Source organism: Cyprinodon tularosa, unplaced genomic scaffold (genome assembly GCF_016077235.1).
Source record: "Cyprinodon tularosa strain WSP-4 unplaced genomic scaffold, ASM1607723v1 ctg52, whole genome shotgun sequence".
Classification (NCBI taxonomy): domain Eukaryota; kingdom Metazoa; phylum Chordata; class Actinopteri; order Cyprinodontiformes; family Cyprinodontidae; genus Cyprinodon; species Cyprinodon tularosa.
This window is the reverse complement of record NW_024039252.1, coordinates 326,768-346,438: the sequence shown is the minus strand read 5'-3', so window position 1 is coordinate 346,438 and position 19,671 is coordinate 326,768. Positions and strand designations below refer to the sequence as shown.

The window sequence follows — 19,671 nt, the reverse complement described above, 5'->3', positions numbered from 1 at the left end:
AGAACATGCAGTGTGATGTTTGTCTACATTATTGTTGGGATGCTGGGTAAATATTTCTCTACATAACAGAGTAATAATTGTTAATCCCACTAGAGGAACACTTGAATTGTCTGTTTTTGGATTTTAATACCCTGACACACTGAGTCCAACTACCAGTTTTATGGATTTTTTCCCACCACACATATTAAAAACTTTCATGATATGAGAACAACTCAAAAAAGCAATAAGATATAAACCTCATTTCTGAACTTTTCTGTTTTACCCTTTCTTAAAAGATCCCAGGACATTTAAAAAAATCCCCTTTCCTGTCAGCCTACTTTACAATAAATGAACCACTTTGGCCGTAAAAACCTCTAAAAAATAAAATAAAAGAAAGCAGCAGCCTAAAGAAAACTGACTGTGTGAAAATATAGCTCACTGATTTCATTATCAGCAGCCACACCTGGGCCTAAAGAAACCGCTAAACTGAACCTGTCTAACAGCATGAAGTAGGCTAAATGAATTTAAAAGCAAATATAAATCTAGAAACTTTGTAATATTCATAAACCCTAAAGATTATTTTCTGAAATGTGGAAAAAAAATTAAAACAGATGAAAACTTAGCGAGTGCAGAACATTGGCCCCACTGCTAAGAAATTACCCAATATTATTTACGCTATTATGCTTGCACTGATGAAAATACCCTCACCTTAGCATGCTAAATGCTTAAAGTAATTGGTGTGGGAGGGTAGTTGGAGATGACATTTGAATTGAGAAAGCTTCCTGGAGGTGAAAAGAAACGTCTTCAAACCTTGGAAACCAAGTCCAGTGGATTGTTGTTAAACTTTTACAGAAAGATTGTTGGAGATATTAACTTACACCAAGGAGGTCATGATTTTAGGAGATTTGTGTCTGTCTGTCTGTGTACAGGATAACTGTATATATTAATTACGGCTACCAATGCTGAGCATCTATACCCGTTGTATAACTGTTCTATATTAATTTAATTGAAATTATCATTTAATCAGAGGTGTCCGTCATGCCAATGAAAAATCAAAACTTTGTTGATGATCCAGATCATAACTGGATACAAGATTTTTTTAAAGCATTCTTTAATATGGGGATAGTGATTTATGCAGGAAACAAACAGATCCTCCCCTAAATCAGAGGGCAGCAGTGACTATTGACCGTTTCAGCATCAAATAAAAAAAGTCATGATCCATACGAGTTTTAGCTATAGGTGTAAGTCACAATATGAGGCAGAATTTGCTGCCTGGCGGAGGTCTGCGCTCTCTGAGCGCATTTCTTGATTCTAATGATTTCAACTCATACACTTAAATAAGCTCATTGTAAAAGGAAGCTCTTTATTACTTTAGCGATAGTTTCAAGGTGTTGCTTTATTGTATATCTCGTGCCGTGTCTTTTGGTTGTGCTGTTCTTTTTTCATCTCGTTACAGGTGATGAAGCAGACTGAAAATGTTTTGTCATTGTCTCCCTTCTATCCCCTCTTTCTTTCATCTTTTGTCCTTTTTTTTTCTTTTTCCTTTTTCTTCTTCTGTTTTTCTGCTCTACCGTATACATTGCAGTGTCCATATGAACTGTAAAACTCCCTGCATAATTATAATAAAGCAATTTATATGCAGGAAACAAGTGGAGTAGTATGGCAATTGCCATACTGCTACACTTGTGAAAGTAAAATCTGTTGGGCTCCTTTTGGCATCAAGACAATTATTCTTATTGCCATCTTGCCAGACAGGACACTGTTAAAAAAAAAAAAAAAAAAAGGAAGCTCTTTAGATAAATCAAGGTATTGGATGGTAAACCAATTTTTAGTTCAGCTCCATAGACTTAAAGAGAAAGGTTGTTTTTTTACCATAGCTGAGCAGCTGGATCCAAGCCTTACATCATGTTTAATGCAAAGCATTAAGATTTGGTTGACATCTATAACTATCTATAAGCAAATTCAAAACTTAATAATGATCAAAATTTTGAAACTTTAAAGAAAATATTTTTCTTTTTTTAAACAATTTTTAGCTTTTTGCAAATCAATTTAATTTTTGTTATATATCGGGATCATTATGAATGGACCTCAGACTTTTTATAATTGGAGCAACTATTCAATTCAATTCAGTTTATTTATATAGCGCCAAATCACAACACAAGTCATCTCAAGGCACTTTACAGTTCACCAGATTATACAGTCAAATTGATTAAAAGTTTTCTATCCAAGGAAAACCAGTTGATTGCATCGACTCATTGACTCAAATACAATCCCTCACACTAAGCATGCTTGTAGCGACAGTGGAGAGGAAAAACTCCCTTTTAACAGGAATAAACCTCCAGCAGAACCAGGCTCAGTGTGAGCGGCCATCTTCTGAGGTCGACGGGGGTTCAAGGAGACAGAAGCAGAGATTCAAAAAGCAGCTGTAAAAGGCGGCCCCGTCCAGGAAACACACAGCCAGGCAGACGAGCTCCGAGCCAGCTCCCATGTCAGTAACTACAAGGTTGAGCCTGAATAATGCACAGATAAATACTAGATGGATGTTGACAACTTGCAAAGAATAATAAGAAAAGTAAAAAGGGACAAATTACTCGGGTTTTAGAGTACATTCAGTGTCTGTTTATTTTTCTGCTCCCAGAAAAATAGAAAAAGTCAAAACAAACATTCATTCTGCTGAAGTGTAGTTTGTCATGCTTTGCACATTTACAGTACATTTTGATTCGATACAAAGTCTCTCTGAATTAGACATACTGCCACAATATACAGGTGCTGGTCATAAAATTAGAATATCATGAAAAAGTAGATTGATTTCAGTAATTCCATTTAAAAAGTGAAACTTGTATATTATATTCATACATTACATACAAACTCATATATTTCAGATGTTTATTTTGTTTAATTTTGATGATTACAAATGACAACAAATGAAAATCTCAAATTCATCATATCAGAAAATTAGAATATTGTGAAAAGTTTCAAAATTGATGGCCCCTGGTGCCACACTCTAATCAGCTAATTAACTCAAACCACCTGCAAAAGCCTTTAAATGGTCTTTCAGTCTAGTTCTATAGGCTACACAATCATGGGGAAGACTGCTGACTTGACAGTTGTCCAAAAGACGACCATCGACACCTTGCACAAGGAGGGCAAGACACAAAAGGTCATCGCTAAAGAGGCTGGCTGTTCACAGAGCTCAGTGTCCAAGCACATTAATAGAGAGGCGAAGGGAAGGAAAAGATGTGGTCGAAAAAAGTGTACAAGCAAGAGAGATAACCGCACCCTGGAGAGGATTGTGAAACAAAACCCCTTCAAAAATGTGGGGGAGATTCACAAAGAGTGGACTGCAGCTGGAGTGAGTGCTTCAAGAACCACCACACACAGACGTATGAAAGACATGGGTTTCTGCTGTCGCATTCCTTGTGTCAAGCCACTCTTGAACCACAGACAGCGTCAGAAGCGTCTAAAGAGAAACAGGACTGGACTGCTGGTGAGTGGTCCAAAGTCATGTTCTCTGATGAAAGTAAATTTTGCATTTCCTTTGGAAATCAAGGTCCCAGAGTCTGGAGGAAAAGAAGAGAGGCACTTCATCCACGTTGCTTGAAGTCCAGTGTAAAGTTTCCACAGTCAGTGATGGTTTGGGGTGCCATGTCATCTGCTGGTGTTGGTCCATTGTGTTTTCTGAGGTCCAGGGTCAACGCAGCCACATACCAGGAAGTTTTAGAGCACTTCATGCTTCCTGCAGCTGACCAACTTTTTGGAGATGCAGATTTCATTTTCCAACAGGACTTGGCACCTGCACACAGTGCCAAAGCTACCAGTACCTGGTTGAAGGACCATGGTATCCCTGTTCTTAATTGGCCAGCAAACTCTCCTGACCTTAACCCCATAGAAAATCTATGGGGTATTGTGAAGAAGAAGATGCAATACACCAGACCCAACAATTCAGAAGAGCTAAAAGCCACTATTAGAGCAACCTGGGCTATCATAACACCTGAGCAGTGCCACAGACTGATCGACTCCATGCCACGCCGCATTGCTGCAGTAATACAGGCCAAAGGAGGCCCAACTAAATACTGAGTGCTGTACATGCTCATACTTTTCATGTTCATACTTTTCAGTTGGCCAACATTTCTATAAATCCTTTGTTTTTATTGGTCTTCAGTAATATTCTAATTTTCTGATATGATGAATTTGAGATTTTCATTTGTTGTCATTTGTAATCATCAAAATTAAACAAAATAAACATCTGAAATATATGAGTTTGTATGTAATGTATGAATATAATATACAAGTTTCACTTTTTAAATGGAATTACTGAAATCAATCTACTTTTTCATGATATTCTAATTTTATGACCAGCACCTGTATGTACAAAAATAACATTCAAACTGAAGTATCTTTAGATATGTTAACACATTCATAAAAATAAAGCTTTCTGTGACGTCATCAGAGAACAATCTCATTTACACAAGAATGAGATGAGTCCTGCTGCGATCCAGCTGACACACACCAGCAGCTCCACCTGTTTGTGTGAAGCTTCCATAACCGCCAGGAATAAACAGTATAAATGACTTTTAACCCCCTAAAAAGTAAATGTTTCAATCTTACGTTTATATTACAAAAAAAAAAAGCACTCGATTCACACAGTGAGAAACTAATGCAAAATGCTGCACAAAAGGCACAAAAAACTGCGCACTGAGTGATTTTATGTTGGCATTGGCAACGGTTCTCCTTGCTGACAGCTGCTGTCCAATCTCTGTGGATGAGGATGTAGTTGTGCTGCTAAAACACTTTGGTACAATGGATGTTAAAGTATCAAAACGTGACTAAAGTATAAAAAGTGTAGGATGACAGCTACATGATTTTAACTACTTAAAGCCCAGATCAATCAGAAAATGTTCTCCATTTCCCATAAGGTTATTGCATTCATCGGCGTGTGTTTGCATATTGGTTTGTAATGCGTGTGCATTGGATCAGTGTTTAAACTGGAAAAAGAAAAAAGAAAGAGAGAGAATCCATTCCTCAGTGCAAAAAAACTTCACTCCACTTCACTCAGCTGCACATGACTCTCTTTCTGAACCGCTCCAGAATTTCCACATCAGCTTCAAACCATCCAACTTAAGCTGTAGATGAATTCACTTCATCCACTAAAGCTGATGCACCACAAACTCATTCAGGCAGGTTCTCCTCCTTACAGGCATCTGCAACGACAGCAGCAGAATGAATCATCAATCAGAAAGTTTAAAGATTTGTCAGTTTCCTCAATAAGATTATGACAACAATCATGCATTTAAATATTAGACGCACCAATCAGGCAAAATATTGTTTAATGCATTCAGCAGCATCACTAAAACACCAATGCAAAATAGAGACACAGCAGAGACCTGGACTGTCCAAAACTGCTGGATAGTGGGTTGGATTTTAAAGTTGGTGGTTCAGGCCAAATGAGAAGGTAAAACTAATTTGAAAGCTGAAATAATTCAATTCAATTCAATTCAGTTTATTTATATAGCGCCAAATTCACAACACATGTCATCTCAAGGCACTTTACAGTTCAACCAGATCAAATTGATACAAAGTTTTCTATCTAAGGAAAACCAGTTGATTGCATTGACTCATTGACTCAAATACAATCCCCCACACTAAGCATGCTTGTAGCGACAGTGGAGAGGAAAAACTCCCTTTTAACAGGAAGAAACCTCCAGCAGAACCAGGCTCAGTGTGAGCGGCCATCTGCCGAGGCCGACTGGGGTTCAAGGAGACAGAAGCAGAGATACAAAAAGCAGCTGTAAAAGGCGGCCCCGTCCAGGAAACACACAGCCAGGCAGACGAGCTCCAAGGCAGCTCCCATGCCAGAGGACGAAGAAAGCACATCCACTCAGTCACGGTCAGAGAAACAGGACCACACTGGAAAACAGGCCGATCTCCAACATCTATAAATAAAATAAAGGTTCTGTACTTTGGTATGCTTTTTGGGCAAACTTCCTCGTTATCTTGTTCTGTAGGGACATAATGTTTCTGCACGGATAAACAGGGTGGGGGTCCTGCAGACCTTTACACTTTATCGTTCATCTGGTTAAACCTCATTACCCAGAAGCCCAGACCTCCCCTGGGCTATTTGCTTTTTGACCAGGCGGCCATTTATGGACTCGGTGTCCTCCGTATGAACGGTACTCCTTTGAAACAACATCTTTCTAGGATGCTGCAGTCAGGATGTTGGACAACAGGATAGCAGGCACCAAAAGGTAAAAAAAAAAAAAAAAAAAAAAAAAATCCTTGCGATTTTCTACAAAGAAACTACAAACTGACTTGTTCTTAATGTGTTTCCTTCAAATTCGTGGCCAGAGGAATTTGAGCTCCAACAGAGATAACCAGTAATTACACTGCAAAACAATGGAAATCTAAATAAGTCATTTTTTCTTAAAATATGTGTTTGTTCTTGAATTGAGGAGGAAAGTGAGAGACTTTGCAAATGGAATTAGACAGTTTACATTTAAAATAAGAAGAATACAATTGCATTGTCTTATTTCAAGCGCATTTTATCTTATTTTAAGAGTAAAACTACTCTTTCCATTGGCAAATCATCTTATTTACCTACTCAAATTGAGGGTAAATAAATTTGAGAAAGAAGTTTTAACTTATTTCTAGATCATTTTGCAGTGATACCACTAATTCCTTCACAATGATTAGACTATGAGACTAAATCAAATTACACCCATGTTCATTCAGCAAATTCCCACAAGGTTTCACCTTCTAATTGTAATAAACTATTCCAGCAATAGTTTAAAACCATATAATGTCACGTTTAATAAGAGTAGAAATAAATATAAATACATTTTAAATGGCAAACATAATGCAAATGAAAATGCAACCTTCCTCAGATCCTTTGCAAAAAAAAAAGAAATAAAAAATATTCAGTGTAATACATTTTAAAACCCTGAGACTATTTCCAGCAGACATGATTTTTGGAAGATTCACTGCAAAGAGGAATTTATCTAGTTTTGAGGGACGGGAGGAGCCCTAAAAACTACTCTGATTCCTGAAGAAGCAGCCGGAAGGAAAATGCAAGGCAATTAAGTTTTATGCTATTGCTTCCCAATTCTTGAGCACCAAAGGCCAAAAAAATCCAAAAATAGAAGCAGCAGTTTGTAAAAAGGATAAAATTATCTAAATTAATCCAAAACAACTCAACTAGAATTACATGAAAACAATTAAAAAGGCAGAAAAAGACTGTAGTTTATCTAAGTTTTTTTTTTTTTAAATGGAGCCCCAGACGCTGCTGTAGGGTTTGGTTAACAGAGCTGATGGATCCTGTGTTCAATTAATGAGTGCTTGTGTGCACACGTCTTCTTCGATGTGCATCGCTCCAACTCTGATCTGATGGGCTTTAAGGCCCCGTAGAGCTGGTTAAAATTCAGCTAGCTTGTTATTTTCTTCTCGAGCACGTCAATGCCAAACATACTGCGCATCAAAGGGCAGCCTGCGATAAACAAAAAGCAGCCATGGACGCTACAAGCTTAAACCTCCGGGAGCAGAATTCTAAAAATGGGAATGGTTATTTACCAGAGAGAAACTATAAAATCCATCAGTTTAGATGTTTTTTTTTTTAGAATTTATTTCAGTAAAATGCAAAGAGTTAAGTTGCGTGTAAAAACAATTAGCACTTCTGTGCAAAACACGATCCAGCAGGACAAGCAGAAAGTGGGCAGGTACCATGCCTCCGACAGGCCATGAGTCAAACAGGTGCTATTCCTACCTGGGGCAGGGTTAGAGCATTGGTGGCTAGGGGAAAGCTCGGGGTCCGGAACAATGGGAGGGAAGGGGGGGGCAATTACGGCTACCAATGCTGAGCATCTATACCTGCTGGGCTGAGCACCAGAGCCTGGAGGATGTCTGAAAGGGAAATAATGCCCTCAATACTGGAGCGCTCATCCACCACCACCAGCCGATGGACCTGAAACAAAGGAGATGAAGCCTTAATCAGTTTCAGTTTCTGACTCACTAAATGCAGAAACGGGGCTTCGTGTCTCACTTCTGCTTTGACTATTCTGTCCACAATGGTCTCCATCGTTTCCATTTTGTGGCACTTAACGACTCCTTCAAAGTACTGCGAGCGATGTTTCAGGGCCTGCGTCACGCTGATGTCCAAGTTATTGTACGTCTTCTCTGCAGCCAAGTTCTGCAGCAGAGGGAGGAAGAGTCAGAACAAGGGCAACCAGCAGGGGAGAAGCATACCTACAAGAGTATACTTACAATTACATCAAACTTGGAATAAATATCAACAACTTTGCCTGCAAGAATAAAAAAATAAAGAATTGTTAGGCCAAAATCCAATATGATTAATAATAAAAAAGGTTTTGATCAGTTGTGATTTGACCTGAGTCATCCACCACAGGCAGAGCAGATATTCGTCTCTCCACAAAGATGTTGAGTGCTTTAATGATGGGCGTGTCGGGGTTGATAAAAGCAATCTCATGGTACGTTCCGATACCCAGCTCACCTAGGGTCTGCTTCATGAAAGCTGGCTTTGGCATTTCGCACATCTGGGCATTAAAAAAAAAGAAAGAAGAAACACCTAAAAGAAGGAAAGTAGACCCACTGAACACACCACATATTTCTGATCTAATCAGCACCAAAAATGGGATTTCTTCAAAAACAAAAGAATCAGAGGTGGACAATCCAGCTTCAGACACTAAAAGTGCACAGAGAAGATTTTCAGCCATATGTTTTTCCAGCTCCATAACGAAGACAGTTCCAATATGAGCTCACCTGGAGCTCTCCATAGCTTGACTGCATGCTGGAGCAGTAGTTTATTCATTTACCGTAATTTTCGGACTATAAGACGCACCTGAATATAAGCCGCAGACGCTAAATTGCATGATTTGTACATATACAAGCCGCACCAGACTATAAGCTGCAGGTTTTTTATGTTTAATTACCATATGGTTCGTGCACAGAGAGTATTGTCGGGACAGAGGCAACTGCTTGGGGAAGCTCCTATTTATTAACATTTCAACACAATTGAATTGAGAGAATTCTTCCTGCTTGCGTCTCCAATGTCTCACCATTGACCATTGAGGTTACGTGCAGCGGTTCTATTTCCTTCGTTTACTGCCTAATTTACTGCCTTTAACTTAAAAGCTGCATCAGCATTTCAACGTTTGTTTTCCATAATGAGTGTGTCACACAAACTGTCTTGCGCTCGCAATGTCCGTCTTTCTCGGAGTCTGCTTCCGGAGGACGTCCGCATTCCCGCACGCTCAGCTACTTGTGTGTGAAGCAAATGAGACTTCAACATGGTGGATGGTAAAATCCATAGATTTAGGTACCGTATTACCCTGGTGGCCATTAACTGTACAGGTGCTGGTCATAAAATTAGAATATCATGAAAAAGTAGATTGATTTCAGTAATTCCATTTAAAAAGTGAAACTTGTATATTATATTTATACATTACATACAAACTCATATATTTCAGATGTTTATTTTGTTTAATTTTGATGATTACAAATGACAACAAATGAAAATCTCAAATTCATCATATCAGAAAATTAGAATATTGTGAAAAGGTTCAAAATTGATGGCCCCAGGTGCCACACTCTAATCAGCTAATTAACTCAAACCACCTGCAAAAGCCTTTAAATGGTCTTTCAGTCTAGTTCTATAGGCTACACAATCATGGGGAAGACCGCTGACTTGACAGTTGTCCAAAAGACGACTATCGACACCTTGCACAAGGAGGGCAAGACACAAAAGGTCATCGCTAAAGAGGCTGGCTGTTCACAGAGCTCAGTGTCCAAGCACATTAATAGAGAGGCGAAGGGAAGGAAAAGATGTGGTCGAAAAAAGTGTACAAGCAAGAGAGATAACCGCACCCTGGAGAGGATTGTGAAACAAAACCCCTTCAAAAATGTGGGGGAGATTCACAAAGAGTGGACTGCAGCTGGAGTGAGTGCTTCAAGAACCACCACACACAGACGTATGAAAGACATGGGTTTCTGCTGTCGCATTCCTTGTGTCAAGCCACTCTTGAACCACAGACAGCGTCAGAAGCGTCTTGCCTGGGCTAAAGAGAAACAGGACTGGACTGCTGGTGAGTGGTCCAAAGTCATGTTCTCTGATGAAAGTAAATTTTGCATTTCCTTTGGAAATCAAGGTCCCAGAGTCTGGAGGAAAAGAAGAGAGGCACTTCATCCACGTTGCTTGAAGTCCAGTGTAAAGTTTCCACAGTCAGTGATGGTTTGGGGTGCCATGTCATCTGCTGGTGTTGGTCCATTGTGTTTTCTGAGGTCCAGGGTCAACGCAGCCACATACCAGGAAGTTTTAGAGCACTTCATGCTTCCTGCAGCTGACCAACTTTTTGGAGATGCAGATTTCATTTTCCAACAGGACTTGGCACCTGCACACAGTGCCAAAGCTACCAGTACCTGGTTGAAGGACCATGGTATCCCTGTTCTTAATTGGCCAGCAAACTCTCCTGACCTTAACCCCATAGAAAATCTATGGGGTATTGTGAAGAAGAAGATGCAATACACCAGACCCAACAATTCAGAAGAGCTAAAAGCCACTATTAGAGCAACCTGGGCTATCATAACACCTGAGCAGTGCCACAGACTGATCGACTCCATGCCACGCCGCATTGCTGCAGTAATACAGGCCAAAGGAGGCCCAACTAAATACTGAGTGCTGTACATGCTCATACTTTTCATGTTCATACTTTTCAGTTGGCCAACATTTCTATAAATCCTTTGTTTTTATTGGTCTTCAGTAATATTCTAATTTTCTGATATGATGAATTTGAGATTTTCATTTGTTGTCATTTGTAATCATCAAAATTAAACAAAATAAACATCTGAAATATATGAGTTTATATGTAATGCATGAATATAATATACAAGTTTCACTTTTTAAATGGAATTACTGAACTCAATCTACTTTTTCATGATATTCTAATTTTATGACCAGCACCTGTAAAAGCCCATAGATAAGCTGCATTGTTGTATAAGCCGCAAGGTCGAAAAATGGATGAAAAAAATGGGGGAAAAGTCGCGGCTTATAGTCCGAAAATTACGGTACTTATTAGGGCAAGAGATACATCTAAATGTCGTTGGACACAAGCACTCGAAGATTTGAGTTTGAGACCCTTGGTTTAAAATTCATATTTTCCTTACCTCAGCAAATAATAAAAAAAAATAAAAAAGTGACTGTTAAAGAATGTAAATAGGAAGTTAAGTGGAAGAAAGAAATGCACTCAGAAATGCAGCAGAAGCAACAGGGATAACCATTGCTATTAGATGAGAGCCCAAGATGCTGGAGGGAGAGACTGGATTTTCCAAACTTAGTGATGATTTAAGGAGCCAAATCATGTGCTGGTGTTAGTCCACTATGTTAGCTCAAGGATCTAAAACACATTTGGCACCAGTATTTAATGATTTAAAAGTGACAATGGATTTACATTTACAAAAAAAAAGTTAGAACTGTAGGTTTACAGCCATTTTACTATTTTTCAAGCCTGCACTTTTAAAAAAGATGAAATAGTCCAGAGAGCTGTTCCAAACTAAATTTCTTTTTGTTTTACACTTGTGTCAACAAAATGACAAATAATAATCTGTCTAAGTCTAACATAGTGTAAAATGCAATCTGTAGAAATACTAAAAATATAGCACTATAGCCCAGGATGATTTCCATCCTCTGTCTCCTGCCGGGACCAGCCCAGACACTCCGCTCCTGCAATATTTGTATTCTGTTGTTAAAACAAGGATTAAAATACATCTCGCCTCCGAAACCCCCCCAGAACATCCAGATCTATTATAGATGCTGGAATAGAGTTCCGGGTTTAAAAGCACGGTAGGAAAATACTGCCTATCCAGAGGAACCTATTTAGATTTAATTAAATATTCTCCTCTGGAACTCGCTCTTCTTGATTTGTCTTGATTCTAAATAACTAATTGTTGCAAGGGAAAGGGTGCTAATGATGAGCTTTATGGAGAAGCGGATCTATTCTTCTTATAGTACTCGTTAGCTGTCCGCACTGTCAACAATACCAATGCCTGGGTTAATGATCACATTAAACTCCTAAAAAATGTTTAAAAAAAGTTAAATGTTCCATTTCCGTTTAATGCCAAAATTGATTTCACTTATTGCACTGAATTACTTAAATTAACTCTTTAATGATACTAAAATCTTTCAAGCTGCACCTGCAGAGTATTGATCAATTTTCACATTGACCACAAGGGGGAGCCAAGCATATGAGACTGAGACACAGCAGGGAAAGTTTACAGTCTGACTAATTCAGCTCTTAGAGAATAACTGTAACCTTGTGAATGACACATGAACAGAGAGCCTTTTTTTGGACTTACAAACAGCTGGAGAAACTTTAGGATCCTCTTATGTGTGAGAATATAAAGTGCATTCCCTGTAACAGGGTCGATGACAGGCAGGCGGTGAATTTTATTTTTGATGAGGGTGTATACTGCATCAAACAGGCTGGAAAAAAAGGGAAAACAAAAGATACGAGTCACAACTGCAGCAGTTCAAGATGAACAAATAAAAACAATGAAAGAAAATGTTTAACAGGAGGACGTTTGAAGAGAACCTTGCTTCTGGTGATATGTTAACAAGAGGTTTAAACGTTGCTTGAAGATAAACCTCTGAGAGTAAGAAGAGAGAACAATGGGTTATTAAACTCTTAGATTGTAAGAACGTTAGAGCAACAGTTAATGGTACTTGCCTCTCCACGTCTCAAGCTTGTGTTCCTCTAACTCATAAATTTGCACCTAAAAACAACAAACCAATCTCAATTTAAAAAATGAAGGACCCAAAGGAGAATATTTAAAGGCAATCTGTCGATTAAACCCACCAGTGGTGATTTATAGTATCTGTGTAGTATGATGATGAAATCTGTGATTGTCAGCATTCCTGCAGTGAAAACAGATCAAGTCAATAAACACCTCGGAGCCAACCCTGCAGGCACAGTGCAGCTGGAACGAGGGCGTGGTTCATTCAGCACAGCGCTGCTTCCCCCTTTGCTTGTTGACTTGACATTCATTATTCATCAGAGGCCGTCCAGCAGCAAAGCTCAAACAAACTCAATCATCAACCAGCTCCCCTGACTCCACAGAACAAAAGATGTTACTTTATCGTTTCTACACTCACTATAAATGAGTCATCGCTGTGCTTTAATAGCTCAATGCTGCTTCGACTCAATAGGGCGTCATGGTCTGCAAGCTCTGACCATCAACACACAGCACAGCCTCGTTGTTAATTTATAGCAAACCAGAACAGCAATGACATTTTCCAGCTTGGTGAAAGGAAATAATTAAAAGATCCAAATGAGGCTTAAATAATATATAGACCTAAAGGACAAGAGACAGTTTTCATTAATGTTTTAATGCTGCTTTCTGTCCTCCAGTGAATTAAAATAAATGTTTGCAAGGAGCAAAAGGCATCCATATTCCATGATGAAGTTTTAACAAAAACACATTTTCTCCACCTCAGCCAGAAAATCTCCTCCATGCAATCATTTAAAAGTTACTTATCGCAAGTCTAAGGACACGTATTATATTCCTACTAGGGCTGCAACTAATGATCATTTATTTTCTTATCGATTAATCTGTTTATTATTTTTTCATTTAATCTGTTAATAATCAGAGCGCAACAGGTTCTTAAAAGAAGATTTTTTACAGATTCAAACCAAACGAAACTAAAACATTTCTACTTGAGGAGTTATGGATAGAACATATTGACAGATGAAAAAGTTTTCTTATCTTAACGTCTTAATATTCTCTCCTTTTTTGCATATCCAAATGGAAAAGCCAATAACTTAGGAACTGTAAGCCCAAATTACATGTGATAAACGATTTGAAATCTAACACCTTCTAGTTTCTGAATACATATACATATACACATACATATATATATATATATATATATATACACACACAATAGTTATATACATGAAAATTGGGTGAGTAAAACGCCCAAGCTGCATCAGTGGAAAGAAGACTCAAAGTTGTTTTTTTTATTCTTAAAAATAGTAGGTCTTTTTTTTAACAGAAGTTATAAAGACATGCTTCCTTGTTGTGGCTGCTTTGTCATGGTACATTTTGGCAACGTTCACATTGCAGGCCTTCATGCTTTTTTGTGAAATCAGATTTTTTTTGCATTGCCGTTCACATTTCCAAATATATGCGAGTTGTATGTGATCTCCTGTGTGAACTGCAGTCATACAACGCAAGTGTCCCACATGCGCAGTAGAGAAGGCAGTTACATCACAGGCCAGCGTGCTCTACGTTTACGGAAGTAAACATGGATGGTAGTGTCGGAGCGCATCTAGCGATCTTTCCCAACCAAAAAACACAATCTTTTCAGGATGGTTAAACATAAATACTGCTCTCTGCATCATCGTCTGCCATGGTTGTTGTTTTTCTTGCCACTTCTTCATAGCAAGACCCAGAATAGTGACCTTTGTCGGGTATTAATGGCGGCCAGGTCGGATGAATGCGACCTGGCTGTTCAGACGCAGATTGCATTTGAAAAGATCAGATTCGTATTGGATTTAGAACCACATAGCCAAGTGGCCTGGAACGCATTGGAAAAAAAATTGGATCCGTGTTGTTCAGACAGCTATGAAAAGATCAGATCCAGGTCGCATATGGGCAAAAAAATCGGATTTGGATCACTTCAGGCTGCAGTGTTAACGTAGCCTTTGACATGCTGCTATAGCTGAGTTAATCTTGCTTTGGTGATCACTGTGTCTATAAAATTAACTAGGTAGTTGAATTGTGGAGAACCTAAGCTTTCCAGCGATGTCTAACATGTCTATATTGGTAAATGAAATATTGTGTTTTGAGAGGTTAAATGCAAAATATTTACATATTTTTTTTACAATGTTGGTATAATTACTGGTCTAAGTTGGTTGCTCTGTCACCTAAAGGTACGATTTACAGTCTCTATACTCCAGTTAATAATTAATCGATTACTAAACTAGTAAATTTTTTCAAAGATCGATTAATTACAATTAATCAGATTAATTGTCCTTACCCACAAAGCTTTGCTTCTCCGTGTCCCATAGAGGAGCAGCTCGCACACCATTGGCCACTAAGGCGAAGAACGCCTTTTTAACCTGCAGAGAAATTATGAAGATTACATAATCTAAATAAATATAAATGATGCACACGCTGATCATTTGGTCTCTTTTGTACTGTTGCTGTTTTGGTAATGAAAAACATGCACTGGTTTCTCCACCTTTAGCAGCCAACAGAAACTGCGTTTAGGGCCAGACTTAAACTGAGCCATTTTAAAACCTTAAATCAAGCCATGCAGACGTGGACCTGTTGTTGTGCTTCAGATCACAGCTCTGCTACATAACCCAGGCTTGATCTTAGGGTCCCAAAGCTATAGCCTGACTGCAGGAGACCAGACTTCAATGTTCCCTCAAATACAAAGAGAGGATATAACATTGATATAAAAAGGTAACAACTGGCAAAAATGCTAATTTAATTGAAACTCGTCTACGCTGAATTAGATCTGTTATTAAACAGCACATGATCAACTGTTCAATCGTCTAAAGTACATTTCTGTAACCATATGCTGTAGCCAGCGGTACATGTCGAGGAAAATTCAGCGAAAAAAGGTAAAACATATATAAAAAAAAGATAAAAAATTAAGGACAAAAACACATTTTTTATGAATTTCAATTGGTCTTCCACCCCCTTTAGATAAACAATGTCAACTCAACTCTTGGTAGTTAAAGATTGGCAAATCAAAGGAGGTCCCACTCTCCTTGGATTACTGTTTAACTGCTTCGTTAAGAGAAATTGCTCCGAGTTAAACTCCTTGCATCTGTTTGTTGCACATTAACTAAAGCTAGGAGTCTGTTTGGCCCTCAAGACAAAACTTCAAAACAGTGGAAACAAAAACAGTATTTACAGCACTTATAGCACGCATTGGGAGCTGGGAGTACAAAAAAAAAAAAAAGAAGTACTAACTTGGAGTGCCGTGTCAAACACGACCAGCTTGGAGCTTGTGGGAACGATGTCGTAGCACTTGTGGGATTTCATGAAGCGCATGTAAATATCACTCTCAGGCTCAGCAGCTGAAAGAAAAATATTTTGTAAGAAGGGCATAAAAAAGAAAAAAAAACACACACTGACACACAAAAAAACAAATCCCATGAGGAATTCGTAATGACGGCTTGGAAACTACACAAGCACATACACGATCATTACAAGTAAACAGACCACTAACAGCCACTTCCCTGCTCCAGCTTACAGATAATCACCCTCCTCTCTAAATGCCGACAACAAACAAAGAGTGGAAAATCCTGGGAAGAAAAAGCACGGTTAGGGGGGGTGGGCTCAATTCTCCAATAGAGAGAAACAGGGGGCTATATCTAAGCTGTTGTTTCTCATCATTTGGCGACATCACGTAAAACTACGTTGTGTCCGAAAGGCAAAAGATTAATTAAATCATATTTGTCTATTTTAACATATTGGAATTTGTGGAATCAAGATCAAAACATCACGCTTCACTGCAAACTATGGTATAAAATCAATCTAAAATGTGTCAACACACACCTGCAAGTTACATTATGACATCACATCGGGTAGATATTAGTTGATCAGCCTTGTTCTAAATGTGCTAATCTGGGGTTTCCTTGTTTCATCATCCTTATTCAAGTTTTTAATCAAAATGAACTGTTCTAAAGCTCTGAAATACAACGAGCCATACGTTTAAATGGTTCTTATGATCCTTTGGCATAGCGAAAAGCTTAAGATACGTTTGTAAAGGAAAAGAAAAGTAGGAAGAAATGGCCAGGTATGATAAAAAACAACCAGCGCTCATGTCTAGTGGTTATTATCACCATGCAATCTGCTCCAAGCCTTATATTGGGATTAGCTTCCAGTCCCAGCAATGCTTCCTGCAGAACTGCTACATCCCATATTCTATCGAAATAAGCAACACCCAGAGAGACTATAGCCTAAAACTTCCCTCTAGATGCACCATGCCTTTACCTCCACTACAACCTATAGCATCACAATTGTCTTAGACAGGAGGTCTTCAACAGGGGGTCGGTTCTGCATGGGGGTCGCGAAAGTTTTGGTTGATTAGACTATCTTTTATATCGCCCCCCTGCAATTTCTTCCACCAATTGAAATGTCTTTAAATCCACATTAACATGAATTCAACACACTGTAGTAAACAGATAAATGGAGGCAGAAGATGTCTTTCAGTCATCAATGCACACATTCAGCGACACACAGGAGCTCTTTCAAGCTGGGCACCATTTCAATCACAACACCTGTCCCATCAACCAGGAATCAGAATCAGAAATACTTTAATAATCCCAAGGAGAAATTACTTTGTTAAATTACTCGATATGTTATAGAGTAACTATTGGATCAATTTTATATAACCCAATTTCATACTATATATATAAAATTAGGGGGTCCCCGCTCCATTTCGCCATCAGTTTGAGGGTCCTTAGCCTGGAAAAGGTAAAGATCCCTGGCATAGACAACATCAATAAGCAGAAACAATAACCTGATTACTAGAGAGCTTGAAAGAGAGGTGCAGTTTGAGGAGCTGATCTTGTAACAATGTATGGATTTTCATCTAATAAGTGGACAATGAGCGCATAAATCATAAGCCAGTATTGTATAGGGACCTGCTGATGTCACACTGGTGACCATCATGGCTCGGCATCCCTGCAGACAACCTTATACATCATAAATCAAAGGTTTCAGACATAATCTGCTCATCTGTTGACAAATACCAGCGGATTTTCTCTTGTAATCTCATAGAGACACATTTCCACGTGAGTTTCCAAAAAAGAAAAATTTAACTGCCTTGTTGGGGGGGGGGGACAAAAGCAATTTTAAGCAGCTCTAATCAGATGATTTACTAAATCATTTAGTTTCCTCTGTAGACATTAGCGTCAAACTGGACAGGATGCCTTCAAGCACAGATGTACTGCTTCTTTAAAGTGGTTGTGCAGAAGCTCACCAGCAACTCACCATCATCATCTAGTTCAAGTTTCTCCAGCATACCTTCGAATAAGCCGTAGACCTGTGGAGGAGAAAAAAACAGAAAAACAAGCAGAAGTTTGAGGTGAGGAACGCTGCAGAGGGTGAGAGAAGCTGAAGCCAAAAAACTTTGCAATACATTGTGAGCGAGCGGCAGGCTGACGCCGACTCTCCCTCCCTGCAGGTCAAAGCAGATCAAACCGACCGACGAGAGGTAATATGTAGAATAAAAAAAAATAAAACAAAAGAAGACAGAACAGATTATATCCTCGATCGCTTAACAGATACGCAGAGTTTCCTAAATATAAACAGGCAAAACGACACACATTTATCGGCGCGTAGTAATTAAAGGAAACACACACCCCTCCTAAACACTAGCAGTGGTACAGTCCAGATCTATTTGGTGCAGCAGGGAGAGGGAGGGGGGCGCTCAGAGAGACATGGGTAAATTAAATTCCTACTCAACAAATCAGCTTTTGGACGTCGTTCACGGCGAGAACAACCACAGCAACCTCACCAAATGGAAGAAGCTGAAAGACGACGCGTGGATAAAAAGCAGGAAGCTCCTTATTCAGAGGACACACCCCCTTCACGCAGGGCAACCTGGCTGCCTCACCATATTAGGAAATCCTTTCCGTTGCCTAGCAGCAAGAAGCTGGGGATGCCTCGCCGAGTTTAACGCGTTCATCGCTTAAAACACCTCACTGCTTGTTCATCGTGAGATCAAATTACCTAAAGTAGGTTAATTAGACCTCCTGTAAATCATTCCAGCTCGAAATGCGCTGCGTCATTCTGGGAGATGATTATTAATACAGGGGTTCAGCTTCTGTGTGGTGCTCAGCGGTTTAATAACAGCGCAGCAGCAGGATAAAAGCCTCTATCTTCCCCTGCTTTGGGATGCTCCACGTTCTCCCCCCTGCATTGCCCTATTTTGATGACTCAGCAGTTCTCCAGCCAAAATCTACCCCTGCACTTTCATAAATCAGGTGGTGCAGCACTGACATGTGGCCTGCTGGGAGACACACACCCATTCAGTCAATCACTCTTAAAACTGATCATGGCAAAAGGTGCATTTTAACATCGCATCTTTATTATTTTTGAGGTGATGAAGAGGCAGAGAAGTATGGAAGGGGATTAGGGCCACCGAAAAAATTAAAAAAGTTAACTGATTTTTTTATTTAAATTCTGTATAATATAAGAAGAAAATTAGCATTCTGATTTTAATCTCAGAATTCTGACTTTTTTCTCAGAATTCTGACTTTAATCTCTGAATTCTGACTGAATTTCTGACAGCTAACAAACATGTTACTGACTAAAACACTGTTTTAGTCTGTTTTTTTTGTATTTTTTTTATATCATTTCTGCTCTTCCATGAATTAAATAGTATCGCCGGGGACCCCTCCGGCACGTAAAAAGTCACCTAATTCCGTCATTTTCCACCAATGTGTAACTGGCCCTCTAAAACAACACACATCTTTATCAGTGAAGTCGAGTGCTCCCACATCTCTTCCTTCATGGTGCCCATCTACATTAAAGAGAGATTAAAGTCAGAATTCTGAGATTAAAGTCAGAATTCTGAGAAAAAAGTCAGAATTCTGAGATTAAAGTCAGAATTCTAAATTCTTTCGCATATTAAACTGAAATAATATGTAAAAGTCATTTAACTTT

At 38.9% G+C, this 19,671-nt stretch overlaps 1 protein-coding gene across 9 annotated transcripts in view; it reads right to left on the bottom strand.

Annotated features, from left to right (window-relative positions):
* Positions 1–4,350: 4,350 nt before the first annotated feature.
* Positions 4,351–19,671, bottom strand: part of LOC119795704 (5'-AMP-activated protein kinase subunit gamma-2-like) — a 45,295-nt gene continuing 29,974 nt past the window's right edge. For 5 of the 9 annotated variants that reach the window (XM_038303837.1, XM_038303840.1, XM_038303838.1 and 2 more), the window contains 12 exons: positions 17,995–18,046; positions 15,967–16,073; positions 15,020–15,101; positions 12,837–12,895; positions 12,708–12,753; positions 12,573–12,627; positions 12,337–12,463; positions 8,357–8,522; positions 8,233–8,270; positions 8,012–8,158; positions 7,840–7,933; positions 4,351–5,180 (listed from right to left, as the gene is read on the bottom strand). In XM_038303837.1, coding sequence (XP_038159765.1) covers positions 5,149–5,180; positions 7,840–7,933; positions 8,012–8,158; positions 8,233–8,270; positions 8,357–8,522; positions 12,337–12,463; positions 12,573–12,627; positions 12,708–12,753; positions 12,837–12,895; positions 15,020–15,101; positions 15,967–16,073; positions 17,995–18,046 — 1,005 coding nt within the window. In that variant the 3' untranslated portion in view covers positions 4,351–5,148. Of the gene's footprint in view, positions 5,181–7,735; positions 7,934–8,011; positions 8,159–8,232; positions 8,271–8,356; positions 8,523–12,336; positions 12,464–12,572; positions 12,628–12,707; positions 12,754–12,836; positions 12,896–15,019; positions 15,102–15,966; positions 16,074–17,994; positions 18,047–18,464; positions 18,561–19,671 lie in introns of those variants that run through there. The other 4 variants (XM_038303842.1, XM_038303843.1, XM_038303844.1 and 1 more) reach the window with 4 other exon arrangements.